At 49.7% G+C, this 25,395-nt stretch overlaps 10 protein-coding genes across 10 annotated transcripts; 6 read left to right on the forward strand and 4 right to left on the reverse strand.

Moving 5' to 3' along the window:
- Window positions 1–135: 135 nt before the first annotated feature.
- K444DRAFT_618775 (pre-mRNA-splicing factor slu7) lies at window positions 136–2,129 on the forward strand. The gene is made up of 2 exons (XM_024881394.1): window positions 136–1,549; window positions 1,660–2,129. Exons 1-2 carry the CDS (start codon window positions 174–176, stop codon window positions 1,694–1,696), a joined length of 1,413 nt encoding a protein of 470 aa, XP_024731210.1. The 5' UTR covers window positions 136–173; the 3' UTR covers window positions 1,697–2,129.
- K444DRAFT_667891 (DNA lyase-like protein) lies at window positions 1,574–4,233 on the reverse strand. The gene is made up of 5 exons (XM_024887347.1): window positions 4,109–4,233; window positions 4,045–4,057; window positions 3,949–3,994; window positions 3,764–3,896; window positions 1,574–3,705 (listed from the first exon to the last, which is right to left on the reverse strand). Exons 1-5 carry the CDS (start codon window positions 4,146–4,148, stop codon window positions 1,949–1,951), a joined length of 1,989 nt encoding a protein of 662 aa, XP_024731211.1. The 5' UTR covers window positions 4,149–4,233; the 3' UTR covers window positions 1,574–1,948.
- Window positions 4,234–4,365: 132 nt separating this feature from the next.
- K444DRAFT_618777 (cytochrome c oxidase subunit VIa) lies at window positions 4,366–5,506 on the forward strand. The gene is made up of 5 exons (XM_024881395.1): window positions 4,366–4,597; window positions 4,655–4,679; window positions 4,743–4,902; window positions 4,956–4,963; window positions 5,058–5,506. The coding sequence occupies exons 1-5, from the start codon at window positions 4,411–4,413 to the stop codon at window positions 5,095–5,097; spliced, it is 420 nt and encodes a 139-aa protein (XP_024731212.1). The 5' UTR covers window positions 4,366–4,410; the 3' UTR covers window positions 5,098–5,506.
- K444DRAFT_571045 (uncharacterized protein) lies at window positions 5,499–8,086 on the reverse strand. Its single transcript, XM_024877295.1, has 3 exons — window positions 7,255–8,086; window positions 7,111–7,204; window positions 5,499–7,054 (listed from the first exon to the last, which is right to left on the reverse strand). Exons 1-3 carry the CDS (start codon window positions 7,994–7,996, stop codon window positions 5,563–5,565), a joined length of 2,328 nt encoding a protein of 775 aa, XP_024731213.1. The 5' UTR covers window positions 7,997–8,086; the 3' UTR covers window positions 5,499–5,562.
- A 724-nt stretch (window positions 8,087–8,810) lies between these two features.
- On the reverse strand, window positions 8,811–9,679 carry K444DRAFT_540356 (complex I intermediate-associated protein-like protein CIA30; the record flags this gene model as incomplete). Its single annotated transcript, XM_024875707.1, has 2 exons — window positions 8,811–9,547; window positions 9,601–9,679. The coding sequence occupies 2 exons, from the start codon at window positions 9,677–9,679 to the stop codon at window positions 8,811–8,813; spliced, it is 816 nt and encodes a 271-aa protein (XP_024731214.1).
- A 2,051-nt stretch (window positions 9,680–11,730) lies between these two features.
- On the forward strand, window positions 11,731–15,094 carry K444DRAFT_667894 (uncharacterized protein; the record flags this gene model as incomplete). Its single annotated transcript, XM_024887348.1, has 9 exons — window positions 11,731–11,887; window positions 12,813–13,224; window positions 13,287–13,416; window positions 13,472–13,562; window positions 13,613–13,800; window positions 13,852–14,101; window positions 14,150–14,223; window positions 14,270–14,808; window positions 15,025–15,094. 9 exons carry the CDS (start codon window positions 11,731–11,733, stop codon window positions 15,092–15,094), a joined length of 1,911 nt encoding a protein of 636 aa, XP_024731215.1.
- Window positions 15,095–16,377: 1,283 nt separating this feature from the next.
- On the forward strand, window positions 16,378–18,691 carry K444DRAFT_540373 (RhoGAP-domain-containing protein; the record flags this gene model as incomplete). Its single annotated transcript, XM_024875710.1, has 6 exons — window positions 16,378–16,566; window positions 16,620–17,229; window positions 17,278–17,477; window positions 17,534–18,174; window positions 18,228–18,365; window positions 18,418–18,691. 6 exons carry the CDS (start codon window positions 16,378–16,380, stop codon window positions 18,689–18,691), a joined length of 2,052 nt encoding a protein of 683 aa, XP_024731216.1.
- Window positions 18,692–19,446: 755 nt separating this feature from the next.
- On the forward strand, window positions 19,447–22,594 carry K444DRAFT_140938 (uncharacterized protein). Its single transcript, XM_024870537.1, has 8 exons — window positions 19,447–19,709; window positions 19,793–19,838; window positions 19,927–19,960; window positions 20,058–20,090; window positions 20,520–20,864; window positions 20,916–20,981; window positions 21,037–21,549; window positions 21,701–22,594. Exons 1-8 carry the CDS (start codon window positions 19,648–19,650, stop codon window positions 22,201–22,203), a joined length of 1,602 nt encoding a protein of 533 aa, XP_024731217.1. The 5' UTR covers window positions 19,447–19,647; the 3' UTR covers window positions 22,204–22,594.
- K444DRAFT_540268 (uncharacterized protein) lies at window positions 22,477–23,390 on the reverse strand (the record flags this gene model as incomplete). The annotated part of the gene is made up of 2 exons (XM_024875697.1): window positions 22,477–23,129; window positions 23,186–23,390. 2 exons carry the CDS (start codon window positions 23,388–23,390, stop codon window positions 22,477–22,479), a joined length of 858 nt encoding a protein of 285 aa, XP_024731218.1.
- A 429-nt stretch (window positions 23,391–23,819) lies between these two features.
- On the forward strand, window positions 23,820–25,016 carry K444DRAFT_140908 (uncharacterized protein). Its single transcript, XM_024870536.1, has 5 exons — window positions 23,820–24,269; window positions 24,364–24,419; window positions 24,490–24,512; window positions 24,561–24,685; window positions 24,739–25,016. The coding sequence occupies exons 1-5, from the start codon at window positions 24,168–24,170 to the stop codon at window positions 24,973–24,975; spliced, it is 543 nt and encodes a 180-aa protein (XP_024731219.1). The 5' UTR covers window positions 23,820–24,167; the 3' UTR covers window positions 24,976–25,016.
- Window positions 25,017–25,395: the final 379 nt, after the last annotated feature.

Genomic DNA, 25,395 nt, shown 5'->3' on the forward strand with positions numbered 1-25,395 from the left:
AAATAACAGACATGGCTCGAGTTGTTGAAGAAGCAATGACGATAACATGTTGCTTAAATGTCGTGTTTTGACGCGATTTAGGCGCGGGATCACGAGACACAAGGATCGGACTTACACACCATCCTTCCCCCAATATTTTGCCTTCTTACTCTCTCGTACCCACAGCCGTCAAGATGCCTCCAGCGGGTGCCCAACCTCGAAAACCGAATGCCCCTTCAGCGGCGAACAAGGAAGCAAACGAATACATCCCCTCCTTCATCTCCAAAAAGCCTTTCTACATAGGAGATGATGACGACCAGAACGACTACCTCGAGCACCAACGGCTTCAAAAAGCCCAATCAGATCAGTCGAAATGGTACGATCGAGGTAAGAAGCTTGGCCCTGCTGCGACGAAGTTCCGCAAAGGCGCATGTGAGAATTGTGGTGCCATGACACATAAGACGAAGGAGTGCTTGAGTCGGCCCAGAGCTAAAGGTGCGAAGTGGACAGGCAAGGACATACAGGCTGATGAGGTAGTTCAGGACGTCAGCTTAGGATGGGATGCTAAAAGGGATCGGTGGAATGGGTACGATCCTAAGGAGTACAAGGCCGTGATCGACGAATACACGGAGTTGGAGGAGCTCAAGAAGAAGGCAGTGGCTACCAAAGAGGACGAAGAGGACGAGGGCGAGGATGGTGCGAAGTATGCAGAAGAATCAGACATGGGGAGACAGCAAAGTACGGCTACGAGGCAACTTCGTATCCGGGAAGATACGGCAAAATATCTTTTGAATCTCGACCTGGACTCTGCAAAATACGATCCCAAGACAAGATCCATGGTGGACAGTGGAGCAACTGCGGATACAGCTGCTGCTTTGGTTGCGGAAGAAGGGTTCATGAGGGCCTCAGGAGATGCTGCGGAGTTCGAAAAAGCTCAAAAGTACGCATGGGAATCTCAAGAGAAGGCGGGAAACACCAAACTACATCTTCAGGCAAATCCTACGTCCGGAGAGTATTACCGAAAGAAGGAGAAAGAAGAGGCGGAGGCAAAGAGACAAGCCCACAAAAAGATGTTGCTGGAAAAGTATGGTGGTGAAGTCAATCCAAATGCTGCAAAGCTTCGAGATGCTGCCGTTATCGAATCCGAGAAGTACATCGAGTACGACGAGTCTGGCGCAATCAAAGGCGCTCCTAAGAGGGTGGCAAAATCGAAGTATCCGGAGAATGTTTTGATCAACAATCACACATCAGTATGGGGCAGTTGGTGGGCAAATTTCAAATGGGGTTATGGCTGTTGTCATTCCACAATCAAGAACTCATTCTGCACTGGAGAGGAAGGCAAGAGGGCCTTTGAGGAGGCTGACAGACTTCGGACAGGCGGTTATTTGGGAGAGGGAGAGCCAGTCAAGGAGATTGAATGGCCTTCTAAGGAAACTGTCGAGAAAGCCTCGGAGGATATCAGCAAGACGTTGATGGCTAAGAAGCGGACCATGGAAGAAATGAAGGGTGGAGTTTCTGAGGAAGACATGGACGCCTGGAAGAAACAGCGGACGGGCTTGCACGACCCTATGTAGGTGTTGGGGGAGAACCCTTTCGTATTACGGATTATTTCAGACCCTTCTCCTACGACAATCTCCTCTCCCGAAACAATCTTAATCTAGCAATGCTAACTACCCCTAGGGCCAAATTCTTGGGAAAGGATGAACTGTTGGAGTAGTTGCACGATAACTGCATTAACGAGGCGTTACCTGGGTTGCATGTCAAGGAGTTCTTCGGGGATATTAGAATTTTGATATTTAAGCTCTATAATCTTCTACAGCAGCCACTCTCTGAACCCCCTTCTTGAATTTGTAAACCTCACCTGTCAACCACGCTTGCTTGACCCCGCGCTGCTTGGTCTTCACGACATAAACAACTGTTCCTTGGAGTTGTTGCAAGTTTTGGAAGCAAGATTATTGATCTTCACACTTCAATCTCCAGTCCAATCGCTGCTCCATATGAAAGTCCCACATCGCCATTGCGTGTTCTTTTCCTTCTGACCCGAAGGTCCGAGTGGCCGTGGACACATGTAAAATGATCTCCCACAGTTAACACCAGGCTTTTTTGTGACGAAGCTCACGCAGGGCTCGTTGTGCTCGCATCTCGGGACAATTCGTTTTCCTAAGAGCTTAGACCAGCTCTCCTTAACGACTATAGGATCAATAACACTCTTCTGATCTGCAAGATTGAAAGCCTGGCTAGGAGAGTCATTCTCATTAATCGAGACCGAGTCGGAAATCGAGGGAGCTGGAGTTGAAGGATTAGAGGCTACGACCGAAAGATTATCAGACTCGTGATCGATTGTCGACTGGCTGTCACTCGCACCGTCCAGTTGAGGAGTCTTCGGCTTGAAAAATCCCATGAGACTACTCTGCCCCTTTCCCGGTTGACCCTTGCTTGCTGTTGATGTAGACTTGGAAGATGATGAGGACGAAGCGGTTTTACCACGCTTCTGGGGTCTGGCAATAAGAGAGTTCTCATCTGATCTCTTTACTTTTGGCTTTGCGGGACTGGGCATCGATATTGGCTGGGAATCCATAGAGAACGAAGAGGTTTTCGTCATTACAGAGCTGTCAGTGACCTGTGAATCGATGTCTGCAGAAGTTTGTGCTCCAGAAGCGTCTTCCACTGTGGGAGTCTGTGAACTCTCCCTAAACTCTGCTCCATCTTCACGAGCTATGTTGCGTCCAACGGACTGCCGGCCGCCTTGGCCATGGCTTGCGCTCTTTCTCTCTAAGGAACTTTCTCCCTTCGGTAGTGGTGGTTTCTTCGAAAACATGTCTCGAATACTTCGACGGCGATCGAACTCAGGTATTAGCTTGGCGGACATAGGAAGAAGATCTTTGGTAGACCACTCGCGCTGCCGGACACCACCCTTGAACATTCCAGCGCTCATGATATCTCTGATATCAACCTCCTCTCCTTCAATCTCAACCTTTTGCTTGAAGATAGCGTATACCGGACAATGATCAGAGCCCATCAGACCTTCCTGAATATTAGAATCGCTGAACCAGTCCTTACATCCAATACTACAAAGGACATAATCGATCCGAGAGCCAAAGTTCCCCGGGCGAGCATTGATTTTCTGTTCCCAGCAGGTGAACATACCCTTTCGGGTTGGATGGAAACCTCTGCAGATGTCCCATATCACCGGTGCCTCTCTTCCTTCATCTCGTTCTCCAATGACCTTGCCACCGATGAGTAGTTGATTAAACAGTCGCCTAGCAGGTGTTGAGATATATTCCTCAAGTGTTATGCCGTGTTTTCTAGCCTGCTCTTCGGCCTTTGCAGTATCCATTTCTTCTCGAATGATGTTCATGTCCCCAGTCAAGAAAACTCTCTTGCCAGCAGCCGTCAAATTGCGCACCCGAGCATCCAACGCGCTCAAGAAGCCAATACGAAACTCGTCTCTTGTTTCATCTCGGTTCGCCGGGCAATATACGCCGATGAGGACAAAGGCCGGGAATTCAAGAATGACACAACGACCTTCTGAGTCCAAAGTGGCAGCATCGAGACTACAGTCAGAAAGCTGGCTTAGGGCGGGATAGCCGCCAATCTGTTCATCCTTAGGCAAATTGAAAAAGCTGGTAGAGGAGTTCGGAGGAGTCAAGACACCGGTGATGCCTTCTTCAGCACGGATAGGCGCGCAGACTGAATTGCGTGTGTAGATTGCGACCCCAGAGTACCCTAAATCATAAAAGTAAGCACTGCGGTCTCTCGTCGTGCGTTTTGAAGAGTCTTGTACCCTTCTTGTGTTTCGGGAGACTGAAGAAGACGTCCCATCCAGGAACCAGAACCATATCATCTTGGAGATCCTTGCGCTGTATCTTCGTCTCTTGCATAACCACAATATCGGCCTCAAGAATTTCAAACATTGCCTAAGAATAGTCAGAGATGTTGCAGGTGATCAGAGGAGCCAGCAGAATATACTGCAAATGACCGGTCCTGGCGCCATGGCTGGTAGCCAAATGGATTCCTGTCGATGGCTTAGCTGCAGCTGGATCGAACACCCGGCAACATACTAACCTGATCCCGTTCACTGGGAGCTATCAGCACACAGTACAGTGTCCGGGAGGACTTGATGACTTACCATTCCAGGTAGTGATTCGAAGACTCCGCCGCTCAGCCATGTTCAAGATCCCAATGAGTGCAGACGCGAGTGAGCTCGAGACATCTCATGCTACTACGCCGTCACAAGGACCTGATGCGTGCCAGCGTCGGAAAGCTCGAGTGTATGAACGAGGTGGAACGCGATCGATCGCCAGATCACGTGGACACTAGGATTGCTCGGACCTTGCCGGGCAGGTCACTGGTCGCTTCTTGGAGAGCTTCTGAACATACGATTTCCTTGTTCCATCTTTCACTCAGCGATTGGACCACCAGGACAACACGATGTTCCCTCAACGAACGATGCTACGTACTTCTCAGCGCTTTGCTTCTCAGCTACGCTCACCAGCGGTGCGCACGCCTTTCCAACGACGATTCGCAAGCACCGAGAGCTCTGGATTTGTTGGTGCCGAGGACAATGCTTTCAACCGCGAGAGAAAGGCAGTAAAGGACCATGCCGCTGCTACAAGTGGTGGGTAATCACGGAAGATCTGGGGTGCTTTACTTCACAAGCTGACTTGAAATACAGATCTCTGGCGCAAGTTGTCAATCTAGTAAGGAGCCGTCGAAGAGGGCTTTTGGAGCAGGAACAAGCGGAAGAAGGCTGACTGCTGCAGCGTTACGATTCCTTGCTTGATCATTGCCGGTGTCAATGCCTACAACCTGTGGAATGAGCATTGGGCACATTGGGCGCACATGGAGCCGTTGGAAGAGAGACCTGAGTACCCTTACCAGAACATCCGAACAAAGAACTACTTCTGGGGTGATGGAGATAAAGTAAGTTAATCAAACACCCTCTCAAAAATTGGTAGTAACTTCTCTCGTTCCAGACCTTGTTGTGAGTACTTGCTTGCCCCTGGATGAAGATCCCTCACCCCGATGGTGACCAGGGGAGGAGTCAGCAACTTTAACCATGCTAATTGATTGAGCAGCTGGAATGACAAAGTCAATCATCACAAGAAGGATGAATAAGGAATTGAATTATCAGTGCAGTGAAGACAGGGCATGGGTGCATCGGGCTCCAGCTGGTGGTTGGAGATAGACAGGCTGTACATTCTCCTTGAGTCCTAGCAATATCAGACATTGAAAATCTTGCGGCATTAATCTACCTGCCGTATGAAACGGCTAGGAAGATCGGGAATTGAGAGTTTTGAGTTTTGTGATGAAGCTCGTTGCATAGAGTGCTAAAACTGGTAGCTCAGTGCACAACAAGGTGGGGGCCATAGTCTGCTTATGCTCATTGCTTTTCTACAAAAACGGTTGAGGCAGGCGGTATCGACCCACATAATCAGGTGGGCTGATACAAGACATCAGTCTCGAACAGGTCTTCTTTGAAACAAGCATTCGAAATTTATAATCGAGCACAAAAATGTGTATGTTATGGGCAGCAAATTATACATTCCTTTTAACATCTCATCGTGGATATCATATCTTAATCTAAGCAACCAGTGCGGCCTCTTTCTTCAAGTCCAGGTAGGCACTTGCATAATCATTTGCCAATACCTTTTCCCCCACAACTCTCATTATTGTTGCTTTCTTCGCCATCATCTCACACTGCCCCTTGATATCTTCAAGAACGGAATATTCGTTGAAAGCCCTGTCAATGAACTCCAAACAACTTGTTAGGTTCTGCTTTCTCTTCAGGCTATCCTTGGCTTGCCCCGCCATACCCATGTATGCATTGACGAGGAAGGAATAGAGTTGGGCATTCAAGGAGCAATTTTCGCATTGCAAGGCCCGCGGTAAGATTGAGATCAAAATTTGGGCTGAGGCCTGAAACTCGGACAGCGATGTCAAGATGTTGGCAATCACGGCCATCGCACCCCATAGAGCCGGGATAAGTCTTGCTCGCCACGCTATGCTAGCAGCTCGAACGGCAACAGAGAAGCCCTTTTGTGGGCGTCCGCATTTTTCTTGCAGTAATGCTTTCATGGTCAGGAGTTTGATTCTCAAGTTGATGTCGTCTCCATCTTCCTTCATTGCAGTAGCGAGCTGCTCAATCTTGGTCATTGCACGACCGTAATCTGTTCGTCGGATGAGATAGTCGATATGAAGAGAGTTAATCTCAAAAGACAGGTCTGGGTCAGAGTCAGCTCCGTTGGACTGGAGAAGCTGTGATAACAATTGATCCGCGCCATCCAGGTTATTTCTGTGAAGATCGCGCTTCAGACGAAGAATGCCTCGGTACTTTAGCCAATACTGGTTAGTTTTCCACGATCGTAGGGAGTTCACATCCAAACTCTCCATCTTTTCCATGGCTTCGTCGTAACATCCCTTCTCAGTAAGCAGATGGGCAATTCGACCTGTAAATCTCAAGGTGTCGTCGAAGAGGGCATAACGGGCATGGCAGCTCAAAAAAACGTCGCAATGCTGCCTCGATAAGTTGGTAACTCCCAACCGTGCCCATAACGCAGAGTACATTGCCACCTGTGGGCCCATCATGCTCTTCATGTTCTTGTCTACTATGAGATGCGAGCTTTTCAAGATATTCTCAAAAATGGTCGCAACACTTTCGCCATTGGACATGCCCAACTTTGCCTCACTAAGAAGCGAAGAGCTCCAGAGTGTCCACATCCCAGTCTCCTTGGCCTTTATTCGAAGAAATGCTAGTCCTTCTCGTTCTACACCAAGCATATTCGTTGACTCGGTGCCTTTGATAATATTGGGGTGAGCCTTGCCAAAATGATACATCCAGTTGAGGGCGAAATTCAGACAAGGGTTATCCTTATTTTCCCTGGCAGTGGAAATAGTTTCTAGCATGGCAGCTACAGCCTCGTCGTAACAGCCGAAATCTGCTTGAAGGACGGCTAAGTTCATAAGAGCGTATTGGTAAAAGAGGCGGTCTCTATTTTGCATGGTATAGTCGAAGTACCGATGAAGGTTGTCAAAAGATGTGGGATAGTCGCCAGATCTCCAGGAGTCAAGAAAGCTGTTAAGTATCAGCCAGTGATCTGATAATTAGAATTACGGGACTTAGATGCTTACTTGAGATAATGAGCCAAGCTTGGAACCATGATGCTCTCGTCAAGAATACTTTTAAACTTGTCCTTCACCTCCATCGGTATTCTACTACCAATTTCTGAACGACGCCGTCAGCTTACGACCTATGTGATATGGCGATGGACTCACTTTGCATTTGCTCCACCTGAAATTCCAAAAGCTTCTCAATCTCATCAGAGCTGACACAGCCCTCATCCGTATCTTCCAGGCTCAACCCACCATATGCAACAAGCTCCAGCATTTCGGTCGCCCCCATTCCCCATTCTTCCTCCCCATCAGCCAAAGCACTGTCTCCAGTCCATCTCCCGAGGGCTCCATGCCTCCTAGACCAGTATGTTTTCGAGGCCTCTCGCCATTTTCTAAATGCAGTCCATAGAGCCAAGGCATCACCAAACCTCAGACGCTCAAACTCGACTTTGGACCTCCGTACGAAGCTTCCAAAGGGCGATGAGCGAGACAACATAATCATATCCTCTGATGGAGGAGGTATGCCCATCTCGCCATCTTTTTTCAAGTCGTCTCGACTCTTCGCAAGCAGATTCGTCCGTCGTGCAAAGAACACATGTAAAGCGTCCAAGCTATCAATGTCCCATATCTTTTTGAGGAAATGGTCCCATAGTGACCGGCCAGGGAGTCCAGAGGCTGCAGGGTGGACAGCCAGCACGGTTTCGAAAGCTTTGAGATCGAGAAGGAAGGGCAGAGACTGCAACGAGGCCAGGTCTCTGGGTTGTGATTTCAAATTGTTCGGAAGTAGCTGGTTGAGGATAAAGGACAGGATCGGTATCGTGGAGGAGGTAGGCACAATTGCATCAGTGTACAGCTCGACGAGAGCCAAGAGGCCGATTTTCGAAGGCGTTAGAAAGCGGGTCATGGCGGCTGTCTGTCATGTCTGTTCCCGACTAGATAGAGAGTGTCTCCATTCTCAAACGGGGGGCGGGCTGGACAATGGACATCGTTTTCGAGGGAGTCTGCATTTGGAAGTCGCGTCCAGACGCGACTGCTTGACCAGGCCCCACCAAAAAGCCACCCAACTCCACCCCTCAGATGATTACAGTATTGATGTTGGCTCAACACACGCAGGCAGAGATTTATCGCAGAGTATTGCTACAATTTCCGAATTGCTATTATTTATGAACAATCTTGTGTCTGCTGCTGAAACAAGCGCTCTTCTACAGCATTTTCCTCAGCAATGATTCACATCCTCTGCCTCCCTGGGCGTGCAAATGCAACCACTCTCCTTTCCTTACCTTCTCCAGATTGCTTTACCCCAACATCTCAGTAAGCACAACTCTCCGAACGCCAAACTGTTATCTTCGACCAAGCACCACATCCTAGTTTCTTCAACATGTGTACCAAAACCGTCGAAAGACCTGCCAGATGCGGATGCATTTCGAGCACACAATGTTGCAGCAATCCCCGACACTTGAGGAGAATGGGGTGATTCTTCTCAACCAGGGTTGCAGCAAACACCCTTGTCCTCGAAAGCGGAGGACGACATGGAGATTTGAGAAATGGCCATCCTGCGAATACTGCTTTAGAAAGGCCGCTTCGGGCCACAACAACATCCATGTACTTGGTTGAGTTGCAGGTTTTGCTATGAGCTGTGTGTTCCATACGCACCACCAGCACATAATCCGAATCGTCAGGCAACCCTTCATTGCTTCTGGTTTGTAAATAGCTTGCAATCACGGCCGGTCTTTCCTGTCCTTCTCCTCGTTCCATCGTATCTTCGCACCATGCTTGCTCTTCAATTGCCCCTCTTCAACCCTATCATCCTCCTTCAGGAACTCTTCTCCTAGTTCATTTGTGGCCCATATCCTCTCCACACAGAGCTCGAAATCTCCCGGAATCCGATCAATCAAACCAATACCCACGGTTCTGACCTTCTGCCTCAACAACTCCGTCTGCGGCTCCACCACAATGCCGTGATTCGTTCTCACAAACTCATTCCACTTGATCAACACCGTCTCCCATTCGCCCGGCCTCCGTGCATACAATCTGTGCTGGTGTAGATCCGTGGGCACGATACTTTCCGTTTGCACATTAACGAAGTACTTCCTCCCATCACTCTTGATTCGTAATGCCAGAAAGGCATAAGGGTCTATGTCCCATAATGATTTCCCAAATATTGTGGGCGGTCTATCTTTTGTTCGCCATGCAGCATAGCCCGTTCGTTGTATGTGTGGCTTGTTGACTGGAAGCTCAATTGATATGCTGCCGTGGAATCTGGCGTGTCCGTATTTGCTTTCGGATGGGGATGGTTGGAGTGATGTGGTTGGAGGTATCCAATCCAGATTTGCTCGAGAGAAACCGCCCACATCAGCATCTGACATGAGTTTGCATGCTTGTATGGAATCGGGATCATGGAAAGCTGTCAGGACGTAAGGTTTCGTGGCATGTCGGGTGCCTTCTGCTTTCAAAGCTGCAAGACCTCGGTCAGTCTGTATTCAGATGAGGAGGAGCTTGGTTGCAAACCAATCACGGATAATCGTTTGAACTCATCAATGCTTCGGCCAATAAAGCCTCGTGCTAGGAGACTCGGAGTTATTCTCATCGTAGGCTGGCCGTGCTTTTCTTCCTCCCAGTCAGCGTTGGTATAACAAACTTCAAAAAGTCAACAAAGGTATCGTCATTACATGAACTCGGGACTCCCCGTTCAATGCCGATCTAGTACTGTACCCTTGTCAGCTCCCGAATTGGTCTAGCGGGCACGGACGTATTGTGAAATCATGAAAACTTCGGAGCACCTTCCATCTCTGATACTTTTCCCCCTCGCAATCTTCTAGCATCTTTCGCACAAAAGGGTTCCAAGAAGTCTCACCCATAAGCTGTTCCCATCAAAGGATCAAGAAGGGCCGATGGACGATTTGACAAGACAAGTAGTCGAGTCTCGTTATGACGTTGGCAAGTCACCAACATCACCAACTTTATCCGCGTTCCAGAGTCCCTTGCTCTGAAACCAGGTCCTTCCTATCACTGCAGAATGTAGAAAGTAGAAAGAAGCATTGTTTGAGATTCTTATGAAGAAAATGTCACATGAGATCTACCTGGAGGAAGTGGAATGGTCCTCACGTGCTCGTCTAGAGGTAGATCATCGAAGCGAAGCCCCTATTCCTAAAAGTTGACATCAAGTGAACCAAGATGAAAAAAGTAAAGAGGCTTTTAAGACGTCCACTCAGTCTGCAGCTTCTGGTATAGATATATACCTCATACAGTCCTCTGACCTGTTCAAACCTGGTCAAGGAACTAGTGCACATAAAGACCAAAAGAAATTTGTGGTCTGTCCAAGATAAGACAAGGAAAGAAAGCTGAGCTTGTCATACGAACTGGACTAGAGCTTGGCTGGGCGCTGGACTGTTATCAATGCAAGACAGTCTTATGCAAAGACTCACTGTGCAGATATTAAGAATTGCTCTGAAACTTTAGGAGTCAAGCACACCAGTGCTTTCTCAGACCTGTTCTCTTGCACCAACTCTGCACTGGACAGTGACCGTAACAATAAATAAGGGGCACGAATCTGGTGTAAACATATACAAATAGACCAAGCGGTCCAAAGAATTTACAAGTCAACATAGGCCTTGAGTTGGCACCCTCTGCTCTGGTCATTAAAGGCAACACAGCAGCAAAACCAGGCAGTATCGGCTACTCTGAAGAACATGTCGAGGCGCTCGCAGATGTCCAAGCACATTAGACGAATGTGGAGAGCAGGATTCAAAGTTTGCGTGGAATTTTTTGAAACATGGTGGCCCTGGGACGCCGTATTTGGTACTGCCCCCATTATATGCCAACTTCCAGCAGCCTTCCGAGTCTGGGGGGAGACATGGAAAGCTCTGCCACCACTTTATTATTCTCAGTCCCTTGTAGACTTGTGGAAGCCTAGTAGCGTGCACGCTTTGCTCTGCCATTTGGTTCGACTGATGAGAGAGAGTAACGATGAGGCGATGTGGTAGGTCTTTTAGGTATGGAGGTGTTTTGGAAGGTCGTGAACCATCAAATCTCATTGAAGTCTTGATAGTGGAAAGAATGACAGCTTGGGAAAGTGGCTTCCAGCCTCTATTACGTGTTAGTGCTTTGTTATTTATGTTGGGTCAAGAAGATTTGCATGCAGTTCTGGGTTGAGGTTGATGCGTTGCATAAGCACATCGCAGCACAACATAGAAGTTCCACTCAACTCTCCTGCCTGTAAACTGTCATGCAAGGTCCCAAGGTCAGATTGGACGGGATTCCCAGTCATCCTTGATGTGAATGCTCCGCATCAGCTCGAACGCAGTCCCAGCACAGGTGGATGTTTTTAGATCATTCAAAACCGCCGCATCGGTCTCTGCGCCGAGCCAGACTTTCTGCTCCTTCCCAAAACAGGCCAAGTCCATCCTCAACAGGCGAGTCTAAGTGTTTGTTTGCATCGAGATCAAACACTCGAGCATAAATACTTCGATTTTCGCCCAGATTTCGAATCTTTCTTCCTTCAACTCTGTTCTTTCCCGCACCCACCAAGCACTCTCGACCCTCCGCACATCAATCCCCAGCACCATTTCCTCCATTTCCCATACACACTCATTACCAATCCACGCTTTATTCATTCAATCCAATCACTCGTCAAACAACATGACTTCGCCAACTGCTACTCCTTCCGCAGCATCCTCCAAGGTCTTCGGCGCCAGCCCAGCTTCTTTCGTCAAGCCATCGCCTGCCAGCACCTTTAGTGACAGCACTACCAGCGATGCCGGTGGTTATCCCAAGACTCCTGGTCGCGAGAACGATGGTACGTATCTTGAGATCCCTCTCTTGATCATGCTTTTCATACAGTAGTACTGTTGCTCCTCTCCCTCAATACGGTCATTCGCACTTTCGATTCATCTTCATCGTTGCTTTCGCACGCACCCCCTGCCTTCCACTTTCCCTCTGGTAACAAGTGCATACCATCTTCATGTTTACATCACAACACTCTCTTTTCATCACATGACCATCCAACCCATACATAAATCACATGACCTCCATTCCCTTTCATCACAAGACTTCACTGCATCTCAAGACTTCACTGCATCTCAAGACTTCACTGCATCTCAAGACTTCACTGCATCTCAAGACTTCACTGCATCTCAAGAGACTTCACTGCATCTCAAGACTTCACTGCATCTCAAGACTTCACTGCATCTCAAGACTTCACTGCATCTCAAGACTTCACTGCATCATCACAAGGCCTTTCAATCCACCACGGTGTGTATCTTGCAAGCGCATCAATTATACATTCAAACCGTTGGGACTTCCGACTCCTGATCTTTCCGAGACTGTCTTTCCACACCACATCTCCGCCTGCCCACAACACCAAACTTGGTGGACAATATCCAACATGTCTGATTCTCCCTCCCCTCGTCCTGTTTATCCCCTGCTTGAGGATTCCAATTTTTTGGCCATGAAACTTATCAACATTATCTATTGGTTGTTTAATTGAGAGCAAGTTTGGATGGCAACAGGGAGAGGCACATGAAGCGTTATTCTATCATACATTTCATTCCTCAGGAATTTCCGTCTTCAGCCACAGTTGTTGACAAAACCACCAACGTGCCAAGTTGCCCCTGCTCCTTCTCCCGCTATCAATTCTATTCAGCCCGCACCTCACTTTTCTGTTGCTTCCGAGGAGTTTCTTCTGGAGTGCATCTGATCTCAGGCTAATTTTTTCTTTCCAGAAGGCGTCTTTTTAGGCTCTGTTGCTAAGCTGTCCATCAATGATGGAAACTCAAGCACGATCGAGCGTTACTCTCCTCCGTTCGTCCGCAAGGGGGTTCAGGCCAGTGTTGAGGACCCGTTCACCACCACTTCTCGTGGCTCCCCCCAGGCCACCCCGACTGGTCCGAAGTCCAAGGGTCGTGCTGCCAAGAGCGACAACTGGCGATCTGGATCAAGCTCCGGCTCCAGCGCAGGACGATCTTCCCCATCGCCATCTCGCTACCTTGTGAGCAAGCGTGGCCTTGATATATTCGTCAAGAAATATGAGTCCGAAGATGACGAAACCGAGTTCTACCAGCAAGTCGCTGTCGCTGCTGATGCTTCCCGGGCCCAATCACTCTTTCCCCCAGCTTGCTGTGTCTTCGTTGCTAAGTAAGTTCACCTCTAATCACACTTCGCTTTCGCTTTCGCTTTCGCGCTGACATCCTTGGAAGTCTTCTTCAATCCGAGACCGATGAGTCGCTTGAAGTTGCAGTCACTCAGGTCTTCCGTGAGTTCGGTTCTGTCTGGGTCAAGATCCGACGTGATGGCAAACAGATGCCTTTCGCATTCTGTCAATACCGTGTAAGTCATCTCTGCCTACCCTTCTTCCCAGTGACCCGTTCTCATCACATGTTAGGAGCCTGAGCATGCCGAGCGTGCGATCCGTGATGCTCGCGGCCGCCTCATCAATGGTCGTCCTTGCCGCGTCGAGAAGGCAAAGGCTCATCGTAAGTTATTCCTCTCACCATCAGGCGTCACGAGAGCTGACATCTGCCAGGACTATTTTTTGTTGAGCGCAAGTATGGCGCTGCCGTCACCCCGGACGAGGTCGCTCACTTGCTCCGTGGATTTGGTCAACTAGACTTCATTCGGCTCGCAACCCCGGTTGAACTCGCTCAGATGAACCTCAATGAGGGAGTCCTAGTTCAATTCAAGATGTATGATGATGGACAAACTGCCCTTCAGGTAAGTAGTTCTCTGCCCCACAGCTGTTGAGGATCGAGGCTAATTCCTCAGGCATACCGCAACCACCATGCCTACAAGATGCAATCTATGGCCAACATGTGCTCTCCCACCCGCTCTACTCTTGTAGGTCAATCAAACTCGGTGTTGCGTCGGTATCTTGAAACCTACGAGGTCGACAAGCGCTCGATATTCCTTGGCAACCTGCCAGCTGAAATCGGGGAGGTCGATCTTCATCGGGGTTTCGAGAAATACGGTGCCATTGCCAAGATCTCTCTTCACAAGAATGAGTCCGTGGTCGATGGTAGGTCTTTCTTGGCTTTTTCAAAGAATATTTGCTAACTTTCAGCAGCTACTCAAAAGCACTGTTTCGCTTTCATCGAGTTCAAGATGGATTCTTCGGTTCGCCAAGCTGTAGATGAGATGGTAAGTGAATTCATCGTCAGAAAACTGTGTCCTAACATGTGAATAGAACCAATCGAACTTCAAGGGCAAGATCATCCGTGTCTGTCCAAAGGACACTGAGGGTGCCAAGTTGCATCGTAAGAAGAACCCAGGCTCAACACCTGCTGCCTCTTACCAATCTCCGCCCCAACACTCGGTTCCTCAGCAGCCAGCCACTCCCCTGACTCATGCCCCAGGATATGGCTCCCCTTACGCCTATCCGTACGGTAGTCCGTACTACTCTGCTGGCTACTTTGCCGATGCTCAAGGACAGCACTACCCCGCCTCTCCTTACGGTTATTCACCATTCTATGCTTACACGGGCAATCCGAGCTACGCAGCTGGCACCTCCTCCACCACCGATGCTGCTAGCAGTCCCAATGGCCAATCTTACTACGGATACTATCCTCAGTTCCCATACTGGGGTTATTCTCCAACTGCCCAGCAGCCGGCTTACTTCGCTCCATCGGTCAACCCAACTGTTACTGGCGGTGCCCAAGAGGATCGTTCGGCCACCCCAACCCCGACCGGACAAGCCTCCACTGCTGAGTCCTCAATGGAGTCCGAGTAAGTGCGCAATCTCCGAGCTTTGGCGGCTGACTTGCTCATCGCTCGTCTTCGTGTCTTCGAGAAGCGGAAATGGCATTACTTTGCACGATCATGTTTTCTTTTTCGTTGTCCAATGATACCCATCGAGCGTGTCTTCATAATGGTTCAGACGCCAGACATGCCCTTCACCCCAGCGCCTTGTTGCTCCTCGCGTTGGATGATGATTCGTCACAGGATACACGGCTGGGATTTCTCGCCTCTGTACCAAAGATCATGTAGCGTAGCTGAGAATAATGACGAATGACTGCAAGGAAACCTCTCCGCGATCCATTGAATGCGATACTGAAATTCATCATCATGCAGAACAGTTTTACTTACCTTGGGTTAACACCTCATCTCGTTAATCTTGCCATGCTTCGATCTCCCATTGTCGGCTTTCCTGGCATTTGAACTCGTGTTGATCCTTCAGCGAAAGGAATTAATGCAGGTATCCCTTCTCCATTGATCAGCGGTACGAATCGACTCCCTGGCCCAAAGAACAGCTTGACTCCAGAGCAGCTTCTCATATCACTTGATATATCCCTCGAAAGAGAATCAAGGAAGCCCGAGGAGGTGCCACCGGGGGTAAGGAACCGCTTGAATGTCAGGTCAAGCCAATGCCAAGTGGCTGCAACTTGTCTCGACTAGCTTTCCATTTCAGTTTAGATGGCTATATAAGTATATACATCCCCATCAAATCCATGCGCTCCACAAGTTTAGCCTTCTCGGATGCTTCACGCCCCGCCGCCAGGAGTGTTGAGCGCTGCGATTGGGTCTCCTTTTCCCCAGTTTCAAAAAGGACCCTGCCAGCCTGCGCTTGTGGTGCGTTGAAGCATAAATGTCTGTGCCCCCCTTCCGGGGAGAGTAGAAACCCTCGAGTGGAAGCTTCTCAAACAAAGAAGCACAAGCAGCAGAGGCTCTGACTGTTTGGTTCTGAGGAGCGGCTCCCGTGGCAGACGCCGTAACATAACATCCCACTCAGCACAGGGCAGGGCAGGGCAGGGCAGGGTGCTTGATGAGCGTGGTCACGAAAAGACTGCTGAGATAAGATATAGGGCGGAGTGGTGTGTGGAGCCAAGTTGATATCAAATATCAGATAATGCACGTAAAGATCGCAGAGTAGGGAGTTGCATTAATGGTAAAAGAGTTGATTAAAGCTAGCTAGAAAAGAACTCAGGTGAAGTGTGAGAACTCCAGAATATGGGTGCACAGAGCCTGACTAAGCACGGCGATCGCGCTATGCCTAAACAAGTGATCTCACTGCAACATCAGACGAGATGAAGCGAAGAGGAGAGGAGAGGAGAGGAGAGAAAGAAAGGCTGCAGTTACTTGAAATTTGAAGCAAACCGCAAGCCAAGGAGCGGCCGCGGCGTCCACCCCACAACACCGACACCCCCAGTCGCTGACCCAAAGCTGGCCGATCAAACGCAATCCATACCGACACTTGCGCACGCCAGCAACAGCACCGCCATGGCCAACGATAATAATCCAGACCGGCTGCTCTCAGAGCCTCCAGAATTTCCACCCCAGCATGAGCGCAAAGGAAGTATGTCACTTGGAGCCGCGCCGAACGCGAACGGAGACGAGGTGTCTCCCATCAAAGACGACTCAACCGCTGCTGCTCCTCCGCCAGCTCAGCCCGACCCCAATGCAAAGGCCGTTCACGATGTGATCAACTCGGAGATTGGTGTAGCAACCTTACTGAACCGTTTGAAGCAAAGCATAGCCTCGGCAAAGGTAAGCAGGCCTAGAGCGTCCTCGAACTGTCTTAGCTAACACATCATCTGTAGGAGTTTGCTATCTTTCTGAAGAAGCGGTCCACGTTGGAGGAGGAGCATTCCAATGGGCTCAAGAAGCTCTGCAGGTTAACGACTGAAAACGTTCGAAGACCGGAGCATCGCCATGGTACATTCCTACATTCTTACGAAGAGGTCATCAACATCCACGAGCGCATGGCAGACAATGGGGACCAGTTTGCCAGTTCACTGCATCAGATGCACGAGGATCTCTTGGAGTTGGCCTCTAACATGGAGCGCGGCCGCAAGCATTGGAAGGCCACAGGGCTCGCAGCTGAGCAGCGAGTCGCTGACATAGAGGCAGCTATGAGAAAATCCAAAGCCAAATACGATGGTCTGGCAGAAGACTACGACAGAGCAAGGACAGGCGATCGCCAATCAGGAAAGATATTCGGTTTGAAGGGTCCCAAGTCTGCTGCGCAACATGAGGAGGACCTTCACAAAAAGGTGCAGGCTGCAGATGCGGACTATTCATCCAAGGTGCAGACAGCGCAGGCCCAGCGAGCTGAATTGTGGTCTAAATTGAGGCCCGAGGCTGTCAAGGCACTACAGGATTTGATTAAGGAGTGCGATTCGGCACTGACTTTGCAAATGCAGAAATTTGGTAAGATACACAGGAGCGCCGTGGTACTTCTTACTAACTGAGACCCAGCATCCTTCAACGAAAAGCTCCTTTTAAGCAACGGCCTGAATATCAGCCCACTCAAGGGTAGCGAGCAAGGAAGCCAACCCCGCAGCCTCCGTGAAGTTGTCTATGCTATTGACAACGAGAAAGACTTGAGCAACTACGTTAGCAGTTTTGCAAACAAGGTCCCTGCTCGAACTCCAGAGATTAAGTATGAGCGGAATGCAGTAAGAATCCCACATCACTGTGTAGAGTGGTAAGAAGGGGCTGACTTGGGGTGCAGGTCTTAATCCCAACCACCCAACCCAGTGCGCCTCCTCAGCGCCAATCAGATCCTCCTGCGTCTTATTCTTCTCGCCCAGGTCTTCCGCAAGCATTCGGCGCAGCACAATCCCCGCATCAGACGCACATGAGTCAGCCTTTCAACCAAGGCCCCCCGCCTGCCTTGCAGCAGCATGAGAGGAGTTTCAGTCAAGGCCCTCCAGTGCAGCAATATAATAACAACCCCATAAATAGCTCCATGAATACTTCAATGGGAGGTCCGCCACGAGTCCCTTCACAAGGAGCCCCATACAACACCGGCTCCATCGCTTCCAATGGCCCACCACAACTTTCAACGCTTCCCTTCCAAACCAATCAAGCTCCTCAGCCCTCATTCTCGCAGCCACAACAGCAAACGATTCCAGCACCATACTCGCAGCCACCACCGTCCGGACCTCCTGCTGCCAATCTGCCCCCCTTGAAACCCGTTTTTGGCCTCAGCTTAGAACAACTCTTTGAGAGGGATGGCTCAGCTGTGCCTATGGTGGTCTATCAATGCATTCAAGCGGTAGATCTGTTCGGGCTAGAAGTCGAAGGCATATATCGTTTGTCAGGTACCCAGTCTCACGTGAACAAGATAAAAGCAATGTTTGACAACGGTAGGTGGGCAGATTACAATTCCCTAGTAATTGCTAACAGTGTGTAGATGCATCGAGGGTAGATTTCCGGGATCCCGCAAATTTCATTCACGACGTGAATAGTGTTGCTGGTCTGCTGAAGCAGTTCTTCCGCGATCTCCCTGATCCACTCTTGACTTCCGAGCATTATGCTGGGTTTATTGAAGCTGCCAGTACGTGCCGGCCCCTGTTTGTGACATTGCCCATACTAACACGATGACGTAGAAAGCGACGATGATATCGTCCGACGAGATTCGTTACATGCAATTATCAACAGTCTCCCGGACCCGAATTACGCTACTCTTCGTGCCCTGACGTTGCATTTGCACCGAGTCACAGAGGCTTCGAGCGCCAATCGAATGAACACGAGCAACCTGGCAATTGTGTTCGGCCCAACATTAATGGGCGCCAACACCGGCCCAAACATTCAAGACGCTGGTTGGCAAGTCAGGGTCATTGATACCATATTGCAAAACACATATCAAATCTTCGATGATGACTGAGGGAGAGGCAGGAGAGGAGCGGGAGAAGCATTGCAAGCTTGTGTGGAAGCTTAGAAGCGTGTGCGAGATTCTACGAGCGACGAACCTTGAGACTTGTACATTAGGAAGGGCGAATGGCAAAGGAAGCGGCAAAGGCGATTACCACCAATTTGAAAGGACTGTAAGTTCAAGCCTTTTGGGTACATAATGGACGAAGATTTCACGGACCTTCCGTTCTTTCAAGAGGATTGTTGTCGTGGACCACAGCATCGCCCCAGGTCCTTGCCCAATAATCAGCTGGATGGCCTGTCCACCAGGTCCTGGTGGTCCATGTTGGATGATTATTCAGCATGAGCACGTGGGATGCTTTCCTCGATGCACCTGCAGGCGGGGGCCGGCGGCTTCAGGTGATCAAGTGATGCCCTTTCTTCTCTTCGCCCTCCCTCTTCTCCGGTGCCGCTCCGTCAGAGAAGAACGCAAACAACACCCCACGCCGAGCTTCTCAATTCGGTCCCACGCCAGTGCACCCTCCTACCGTAGGCTTGTGGTGCCTGAGGCAATGAACGATACATAGTATTCTCGCGAGGCACACCTCACCAATCGATCATCCTCTTTCTCCCGAACGTTTTACTTGTCTTCCTACTGTACATAACCGGGCCAGTCGGGTATTTTTTAATTTTTTTTAGCGCCCAATCAAAGCACCTCGCTAGCAAAGGGTTTACAGTTGCACATGCACCGTCCCCTCCATCCATCCTGGCTAGCGCCTCAACTCGTCCCGACTAAGAGAACGCTTCCGTGGAGCTTGAATAAAAACCTTCGAATCCCTCCCTTTCCCCTCTACCGTGTCTACCGTATTTCTCGACCTGAATCCTGCTGGATATTCCCAGCTGCTTAACAAAGGCCTTCGAATCTGCGAACTCCAAGAACAGAGACAAATCTCCGATTCTCTGCCTGAGACACCTAGAAATCGCTGCAGCATGGGACAACCTTCCACGCAGGCGAGCAATGCCATTATTTATCTCTCCTATGGCGCTTTCTTGTGCGTCCTTATCCATTCTCGGCAGTGGAGAGCATAGAAGCGGATCCGAGCCAACACATTGTCCACATGCTGATCTTAGAAAGGGTCTTTGGTTGCTACATCGCCTTCCGACTTCGCCACCAGTCCAAGGTAATAAATCTCCCCGATCTCTGTCGATGTGACTTAGAGCCAGAGCCAGAGCCAGAGCCAGAGCCAGAGACGAGCTGACAACTGCAAGGGCGAATATCTTTCAGGCAATCGGACTCAAACTGGTCAGTAAATCTCGGCGTTTCTGCTGCTGTCAATTCCAACCAAAAACACCCCAACAATTGGCTATCTTCTCTTGGAACTCATGCTAACATTCCATAGCTTTCCCCTTGGCTCTCAACTTCATTGCGTCTGGTTAGTACATCAAACAAAAACGCTTTAGAATCAAATTGCAGCAGCAGATCAATGGCAACCCAGCATGCGCAGCGCAATGTGGATGAGAGTCCTTGAGAGAGAATGATGTGAAGAGGTTCGTATTTACCACTGGCGCTTCCTTGGTCTGTACCCGGTCGAAATCACTCTTGTTTTCTACATAGGTGGGGAGACAGGAGACATATCAAGGAAGCCCAGCGCAGCTTCACTACGGGCGCGGAGTCAGAACAGCTACCAGATATCCAACTTCCGCTTGGGAGAGATGTATGGTCCTGTGAAGATGAAGCTGAGATTGCACCGTAAATACTCGATCACGTTAATGCGTGCGTGGGAAAGTGTCTGCCGCTTGAAAACCCCCCCTCCTTATTGCGTTTATAATTAGCTAACCTCAGATAATTTCTGGCGCAATAGCTCTCGGATCCGGAATTCTCTTTTCATATCCTCAACTCGCAACCATCACCGGCGTTCAGGGAGTGGTGATCTATGCCATTACCTCTGCAGCTCCACTGATGATTTTTGCCTATCTTGGTCCAATCATCAGGAAGAAATGCCCGGAAGGGTTCGTTCTGACTGAATGGACTAGACAGCGTTATGGCATAGTCGCCGCCTTGTACCTGTCTTTCTTGACGCTGGTTACAATGTTTCTCTACATGGTGGCCGAACTTTCTGCCTTGCAACAAATCATGAATGCTTTGACGGGAATGGACGGGCTTCCAATGGTTATCGTCGAGTGTGCCGTCACGACCATTTATACATGTAAGGCACCCTACACTAGATATCAAGAATCAGGTCTGACACATTAGACAGCTCTGGGGGGTTTCAAGATATCGTTCATCACGGACAACATCCAAGGAGCTATGGTTGTAGCTCTGAGTAGGCTCCCATTATCTTTCTGTTAGACTTTTTTTTTGGCTGACGATTATTTCAGTTATCATTGCTACTATTACTGTCGGAGTCGAAACTAAGATTGACAAGACTCTTATCAACTCGTCGGGCCTCACAAAGCCCACTCTCCTTGGTTGGCAGCTTCTCTACATCTTGCCCGTTGCGGTCTTGACGAACGATTTCTTCCTCTCCAATTTCTGGATAAGAACTTTTACTTCGAAGACTGACAAGGACTTGCGGATCGGTGTTTCTATTGCCGCAGTCGTTACTCTGATCATTTTGACACTTGTGGGTGCTACAGGCTTGATTGCAACCTGGTCTGGTGCCTTTGATCCCAATAACCCTGATCAAGATGGCAGCGTTGCATTCTTTTACCTCCTGGAGCAACTTCCAGCCTGGACCGTAGGAATTGTGCTAGTCATGGTCGTTTCCCTGAGCACTGCCGCATTTGATAGTTTCCAGTCAGCTATGGTGTCTACCGCATCGAATGACCTCTTCCGGAACAAGCTCAATATTTGGTGGGTGAGAGGAGGCGTGGTCTTGATCATCTTCCCGGGTAAGATTGGTCCCAACTCCTTATCTTGTTTGAGCTGAGACCCTGGCTGAATCTCACGAAACGCCATCCCGTTTGCTTTGGGAGGTTGGCTCCTCAAACCTTGAAATCAGTCGTACATTCGAGGAGCTTTCCATGCTGACTCTGGAATTAGTTGTGGTTCTTGCGTTAAAGGCTCCAAGCATCCTACAAATTTACTTGATTTCCGATCTTGTGTCTGCTTCAACGATCCCGGTCCTAGTCCTTGGCCTGAGTGACCGCTTTTATTGGTGGCGAGGCTTCGAGGTTGTTGTAGGCGGACTCGGGGGTATTTTCACAGTCTTCATCTTTGGGACGATTTACTTCGGCAGTGCTTTGCAAGGCGCAAGGCTTATCCTCCTGGAGCAAGGTCTTTACGGCAATGACTGGAGTGCATTTGGAGCCTTTGTGGCTGCTCCCATTGGTGGGCTGCTTTGGGGATTTGGTGCTTTGGCAGTGAGACTTGCTTACCAATTCTTTAATGCAAAGATCAGCGGCCATCGCTTCGATGCATTTGATCGCCCAGCATACCTCGATAATCAAGTCGAGGGAGCACCTGAGTATGCAGCAAGCGATGAAATACACAGCGATCCTCAAAATGGTCTGGTGACGGTCGACCACAAGGGGAAGTTCTTTTGAGCTGGGGCTGGTGGAAGCCGGAGGTAAGCTTGGTATGTTAAGTGGATGATACCTTACGTATGAAAGGATTGTGTTTCTTTTCGGGGTTTGAAGAGGGACAAGAGGACCGGAGCACTAGGGGTGGTACATCAGAGGACAAACATCATTAGTTGGAGGCGAGTTATTTCCTTTGAACACGTCTAATGTCGAGTATGTCATACACATAAAACTACAACGGCCTTCCTGAGCTCAATATCCTCACATCGAGCCCAAATCGCCGCAAGGCCAAGGCCTTCAAGCCAACGCTTTCCTCTCCCATTCCTCTACATCGTCCAATGTCGTCTCCTGAGTTGTCCCCCAAACCTGCCACTCTCCCTCTCTCCAACCCTCGTACTGCCTCTGCAAAACCACGTACTCTACCACATCTTTCGCCTTCCCACTGCCCGGCACAACCTCCATCGAACCACTCCTCCCTTTGACCCATCTAGTTAGCTTCTGCCTCGAGGCAATTCTCACCACTGCCTGTATCACCGCCGCCCCCTCAATGGGCAACCTCGCAGCACGATTTGAAATTAGTCTCGACCTCTTATTGTAGTCTACCAACTCCCAGTCCACCTTCTCACCCCTTGGACGATTTCCAATCCGCGCTCGGAAACTGTCGTATAAGCCATCCGCGCAGATCTTCCGCAGCGCAACAACGTCGCCTTCGGCGAAAGAGTTGTACATTTGTCGATGTAGAGCAACAGCCGTTGGTGTGAGGGTCGACCGCGAGAGCTTGACGGATCGCCTATACCAATTCTTCTCTTTGGGAGACGAGAACCAGAGGATTATTAGAGAAAATCGGTCACGGAAACGGAAAGCAAAACGCTTCCATTGGTATTTGAGATGGGCGAGGGGTCTTTGGAAGAGGGGGGTGCGGTTGCTGCCGGTGGGTGTAATAAATGTCTCTGCGAGGAATTGGGTTAGCCACAATCATAGAGAGGTGTTTGGAAGGGCGAAATACTGTCTAAGAGTCCAATGTCTGAAGGTACAGCTTGCATCCCTTTGGATAGGACTTTAATACTTCGGTCTGCTTGCTGCCGTGGTCGACTGGGCTGCGGTGCTTGGGGGCCAGCATGCAGGGCAGGTAATTGAGAGAAACATCGCCGGGAGAAGGATGGAGAGAGTCCCACCGCCGAAAAGAGCGGCCGTCGAAGGCAGTGTGCCATTGAGGCTCCAACAGATTGTGTGTTCACAGTCAAGCTTGAAGCTTGCAGGTTGAATGCACCAGGAACTTTTTTATCGAGCATCGGCAAAAATGACCTCCGTGTTGCTGAACCCTGTCTGCACCATCATCAGCGTGATTGTGCTGAATGTTCGATTCCCGCACCATTTTTTGCAGAGGATGTCTCTCAATCGGTGTTGAGAAGTATGCCTGATGCATCAGGACGAATAATGAAGTCTGTTTGTCCAGTTTCGGCCTGCCTCCGTCTCCAAATTGTTACAGATAGTACTTCTGTCCTTCAGCATGGTAGCTAGCTAGCCTTGCAGCATCACACAGTCTGGGGAAGGCCAACTCGCCTGCAGAACCGTGGCCCGCCCTGCACCACAGCGCAGGAACAAGACTCTACCTCTTCTCTCTCTCTCTCCCTCACACAGCCAACTTTCTCTTCTGTTTTTGCTTCAGCTGCGTCCATTCTCGCCGGCCATTCCAACTGCGATGTGGCAGCATATGCCCTAATTTACTCAGTCTGGCTTCCTATCGCCGCCCTCCCCCCTCTTCGCGAACCAGTCTTCGAGGTCCCTCGTGCCCCCCACCAGACTACACCCCCTCCTCTCCGCTGAACCTACACCCAGCCCAGCCTGACCACAAGAACTCGGTCTTGCATCCCCGCGTTGCCGTGCTGCTGGGTGTGGAAAGACATTGGCATTTCCCCCTCTTGTTCTGCCGCGGCTTGAGCACAGCTCCTTCAGCATGGTGGGGTCTACGATGTGCGTTGACGTTCATGGGAGAACTCCTGCTGGATGAGAGTAAAGAAGAGATTGGGGCCCCGTGGAGTGTGGAGAGGAGATTCAGGGTGACCGAAGTGTTCTTGGCTGTGTTATGGGTATGCGTTTCCATCCACAAGTCGAATTAGCCGCCTTGGAACAACTGGGAGAATGAGAATAGAATACACTAAGGGAATGCTGACCTCTGGGAAGTGCCTATGTAGCGGATATCTCTCCTTCTACTTCACTGATTGCCTTATGTCTCGTTGGTAAGTTGGAAAGCAAAGCAAGAACTTCTAGAAGATGCTGAGAGCTGTGAACTAACGAACATCCTCCCAGGCTTTTGAACTACACACCACAAGGTGCCTCCTCCAATTACCTTCTAGGAAACGCCTGTTAATCACAAGCAGCAACCCTCGTCCGTCTTCTTACTATAAACTCCATGAATGCCTACATCACTTCCTGGGTTCTTTATCTGTCTGGTGGCTCAGAGGACCCACGCCTACTATTGCCAGCTTGGATCAGCATTGCAACCGTTAGCTCCACCACGGTTCTTCTAAGATGTTCTAATGCCTAATATGTGAACAGACTCTGACCTTCCTGTACCATATCACGCATCCACGGTTAGCTATACTGAAGGAGACTTCTCTCTCAATATCGGTGTTTTCTATAGCAAGCTTCATAAGCATGGTCAGCCTGTTGCTGCAGCTGCATCTAACGAGGGCGAATGATCCCCCAGTGCCGTTATTTATGATTCTGAAACAGTGTTGGGAGTATGTCAAGGTCGCGGTAGGAATGATCGGGATAGGGGGCAGAGCTCTTTAAAGAAGATAGAGAAAGCATACATCAACCGAGAGCACCAAAACCCTTCGTAGTGTGTATTCCTATTGTATTGCCAGAATCCATGCTACGCCCCCGTCCTTGTGGATAGCACAAGCCAGCAGAATTCCCTGGTAGAATACATGCTGTATATAGAGAAAGCAAACCCCATTGCATTGCAAAGCAGAAAAAAACCCTGTCTTCCGGACCATTTCCATGCCATCAGTGCGTTCTTTGGAAGAATGCGGGTATCATCGAACGCCCCATGTCGAAGCAAGTCGTACACGATCAGAATCGACCCAGCCAGGGGAAGAGGCAGGGCAAGAGGTTGAGAGAAAATATTTGGTGCTGACAACACTTCTATCGAGGTTCCTCGAGGCAACGGCTGGTGGGGCATTGGACGGGCTTAGAAACCATGGACCTGTG

This window comes from Hyaloscypha bicolor, assembly GCF_002865645.1.
Source record: "Hyaloscypha bicolor E unplaced genomic scaffold K444scaffold_136, whole genome shotgun sequence".
Taxonomy (NCBI): Eukaryota; Fungi; Ascomycota; class Leotiomycetes; order Helotiales; family Hyaloscyphaceae; genus Hyaloscypha; species Hyaloscypha bicolor.

What these genes read in the sequence shown, in the direction of transcription:
- K444DRAFT_667891 (XM_024887347.1), bottom strand. Translation starts at nt 4,148, where the DNA reads ATGGCTGAGCGGCGGAGTCTTCGAATCACTACCTGGAATG. An exon ending in GCCAGGACCGGTCATTTGCA is followed by an intron (nt 3,897 to 3,948) that starts GTATATTCTGCT and finishes GACTATTCTTAG; the next exon opens with GCAATGTTTGAAATTCTTGA. An exon ending in TCTCCCGAAACACAAGAAGG is followed by an intron (nt 3,706 to 3,763) that starts GTACAAGACTCT and finishes TTTATGATTTAG; the next exon opens with GGTACTCTGGGGTCGCAATC.
- K444DRAFT_618775 (XM_024881394.1), top strand. Translation starts at nt 174, where the DNA reads ATGCCTCCAGCGGGTGCCCAACCTCGAAAACCGAATGCCCCTTCAGCG. An exon ending in ACGGGCTTGCACGACCCTAT is followed by an intron (nt 1,550 to 1,659) that starts GTAGGTGTTGGG and finishes AACTACCCCTAG; the next exon opens with GGCCAAATTCTTGGGAAAGG.
- K444DRAFT_140908 (XM_024870536.1), top strand. Translation starts at nt 24,168, where the DNA reads ATGGGAGAACTCCTGCTGGATGAGAGTAAAGAAGAGATTGGGGCCCCG. An exon ending in TGTTCTTGGCTGTGTTATGG is followed by an intron (nt 24,270 to 24,363) that starts GTATGCGTTTCC and finishes ACCTCTGGGAAG; the next exon opens with TGCCTATGTAGCGGATATCT. An exon ending in GATTGCCTTATGTCTCGTTG is followed by an intron (nt 24,420 to 24,489) that starts GTAAGTTGGAAA and finishes ACATCCTCCCAG; the next exon opens with GCTTTTGAACTACACACCAC.
- K444DRAFT_618777 (XM_024881395.1), top strand. Translation starts at nt 4,411, where the DNA reads ATGTTCCCTCAACGAACGATGCTACGTACTTCTCAGCGCTTTGCTTCT. An exon ending in CCATGCCGCTGCTACAAGTG is followed by an intron (nt 4,598 to 4,654) that starts GTGGGTAATCAC and finishes CTTGAAATACAG; the next exon opens with ATCTCTGGCGCAAGTTGTCA. An exon ending in TGGCGCAAGTTGTCAATCTA is followed by an intron (nt 4,680 to 4,742) that starts GTAAGGAGCCGT and finishes TGACTGCTGCAG; the next exon opens with CGTTACGATTCCTTGCTTGA.
- K444DRAFT_140938 (XM_024870537.1), top strand. Translation starts at nt 19,648, where the DNA reads ATGGGACAACCTTCCACGCAGGCGAGCAATGCCATTATTTATCTCTCC. An exon ending in CTCTCCTATGGCGCTTTCTT is followed by an intron (nt 19,710 to 19,792) that starts GTGCGTCCTTAT and finishes GATCTTAGAAAG; the next exon opens with GGTCTTTGGTTGCTACATCG. An exon ending in GGTCTTGATCATCTTCCCGG is followed by an intron (nt 21,550 to 21,700) that starts GTAAGATTGGTC and finishes CTCTGGAATTAG; the next exon opens with TTGTGGTTCTTGCGTTAAAG.
- K444DRAFT_571045 (XM_024877295.1), bottom strand. Translation starts at nt 7,996, where the DNA reads ATGACCCGCTTTCTAACGCCTTCGAAAATCGGCCTCTTGGCTCTCGTC. An exon ending in TCAGGTGGAGCAAATGCAAA is followed by an intron (nt 7,205 to 7,254) that starts GTGAGTCCATCG and finishes GGCGTCGTTCAG; the next exon opens with AAATTGGTAGTAGAATACCG. An exon ending in AGCTTGGCTCATTATCTCAA is followed by an intron (nt 7,055 to 7,110) that starts GTAAGCATCTAA and finishes GATACTTAACAG; the next exon opens with CTTTCTTGACTCCTGGAGAT.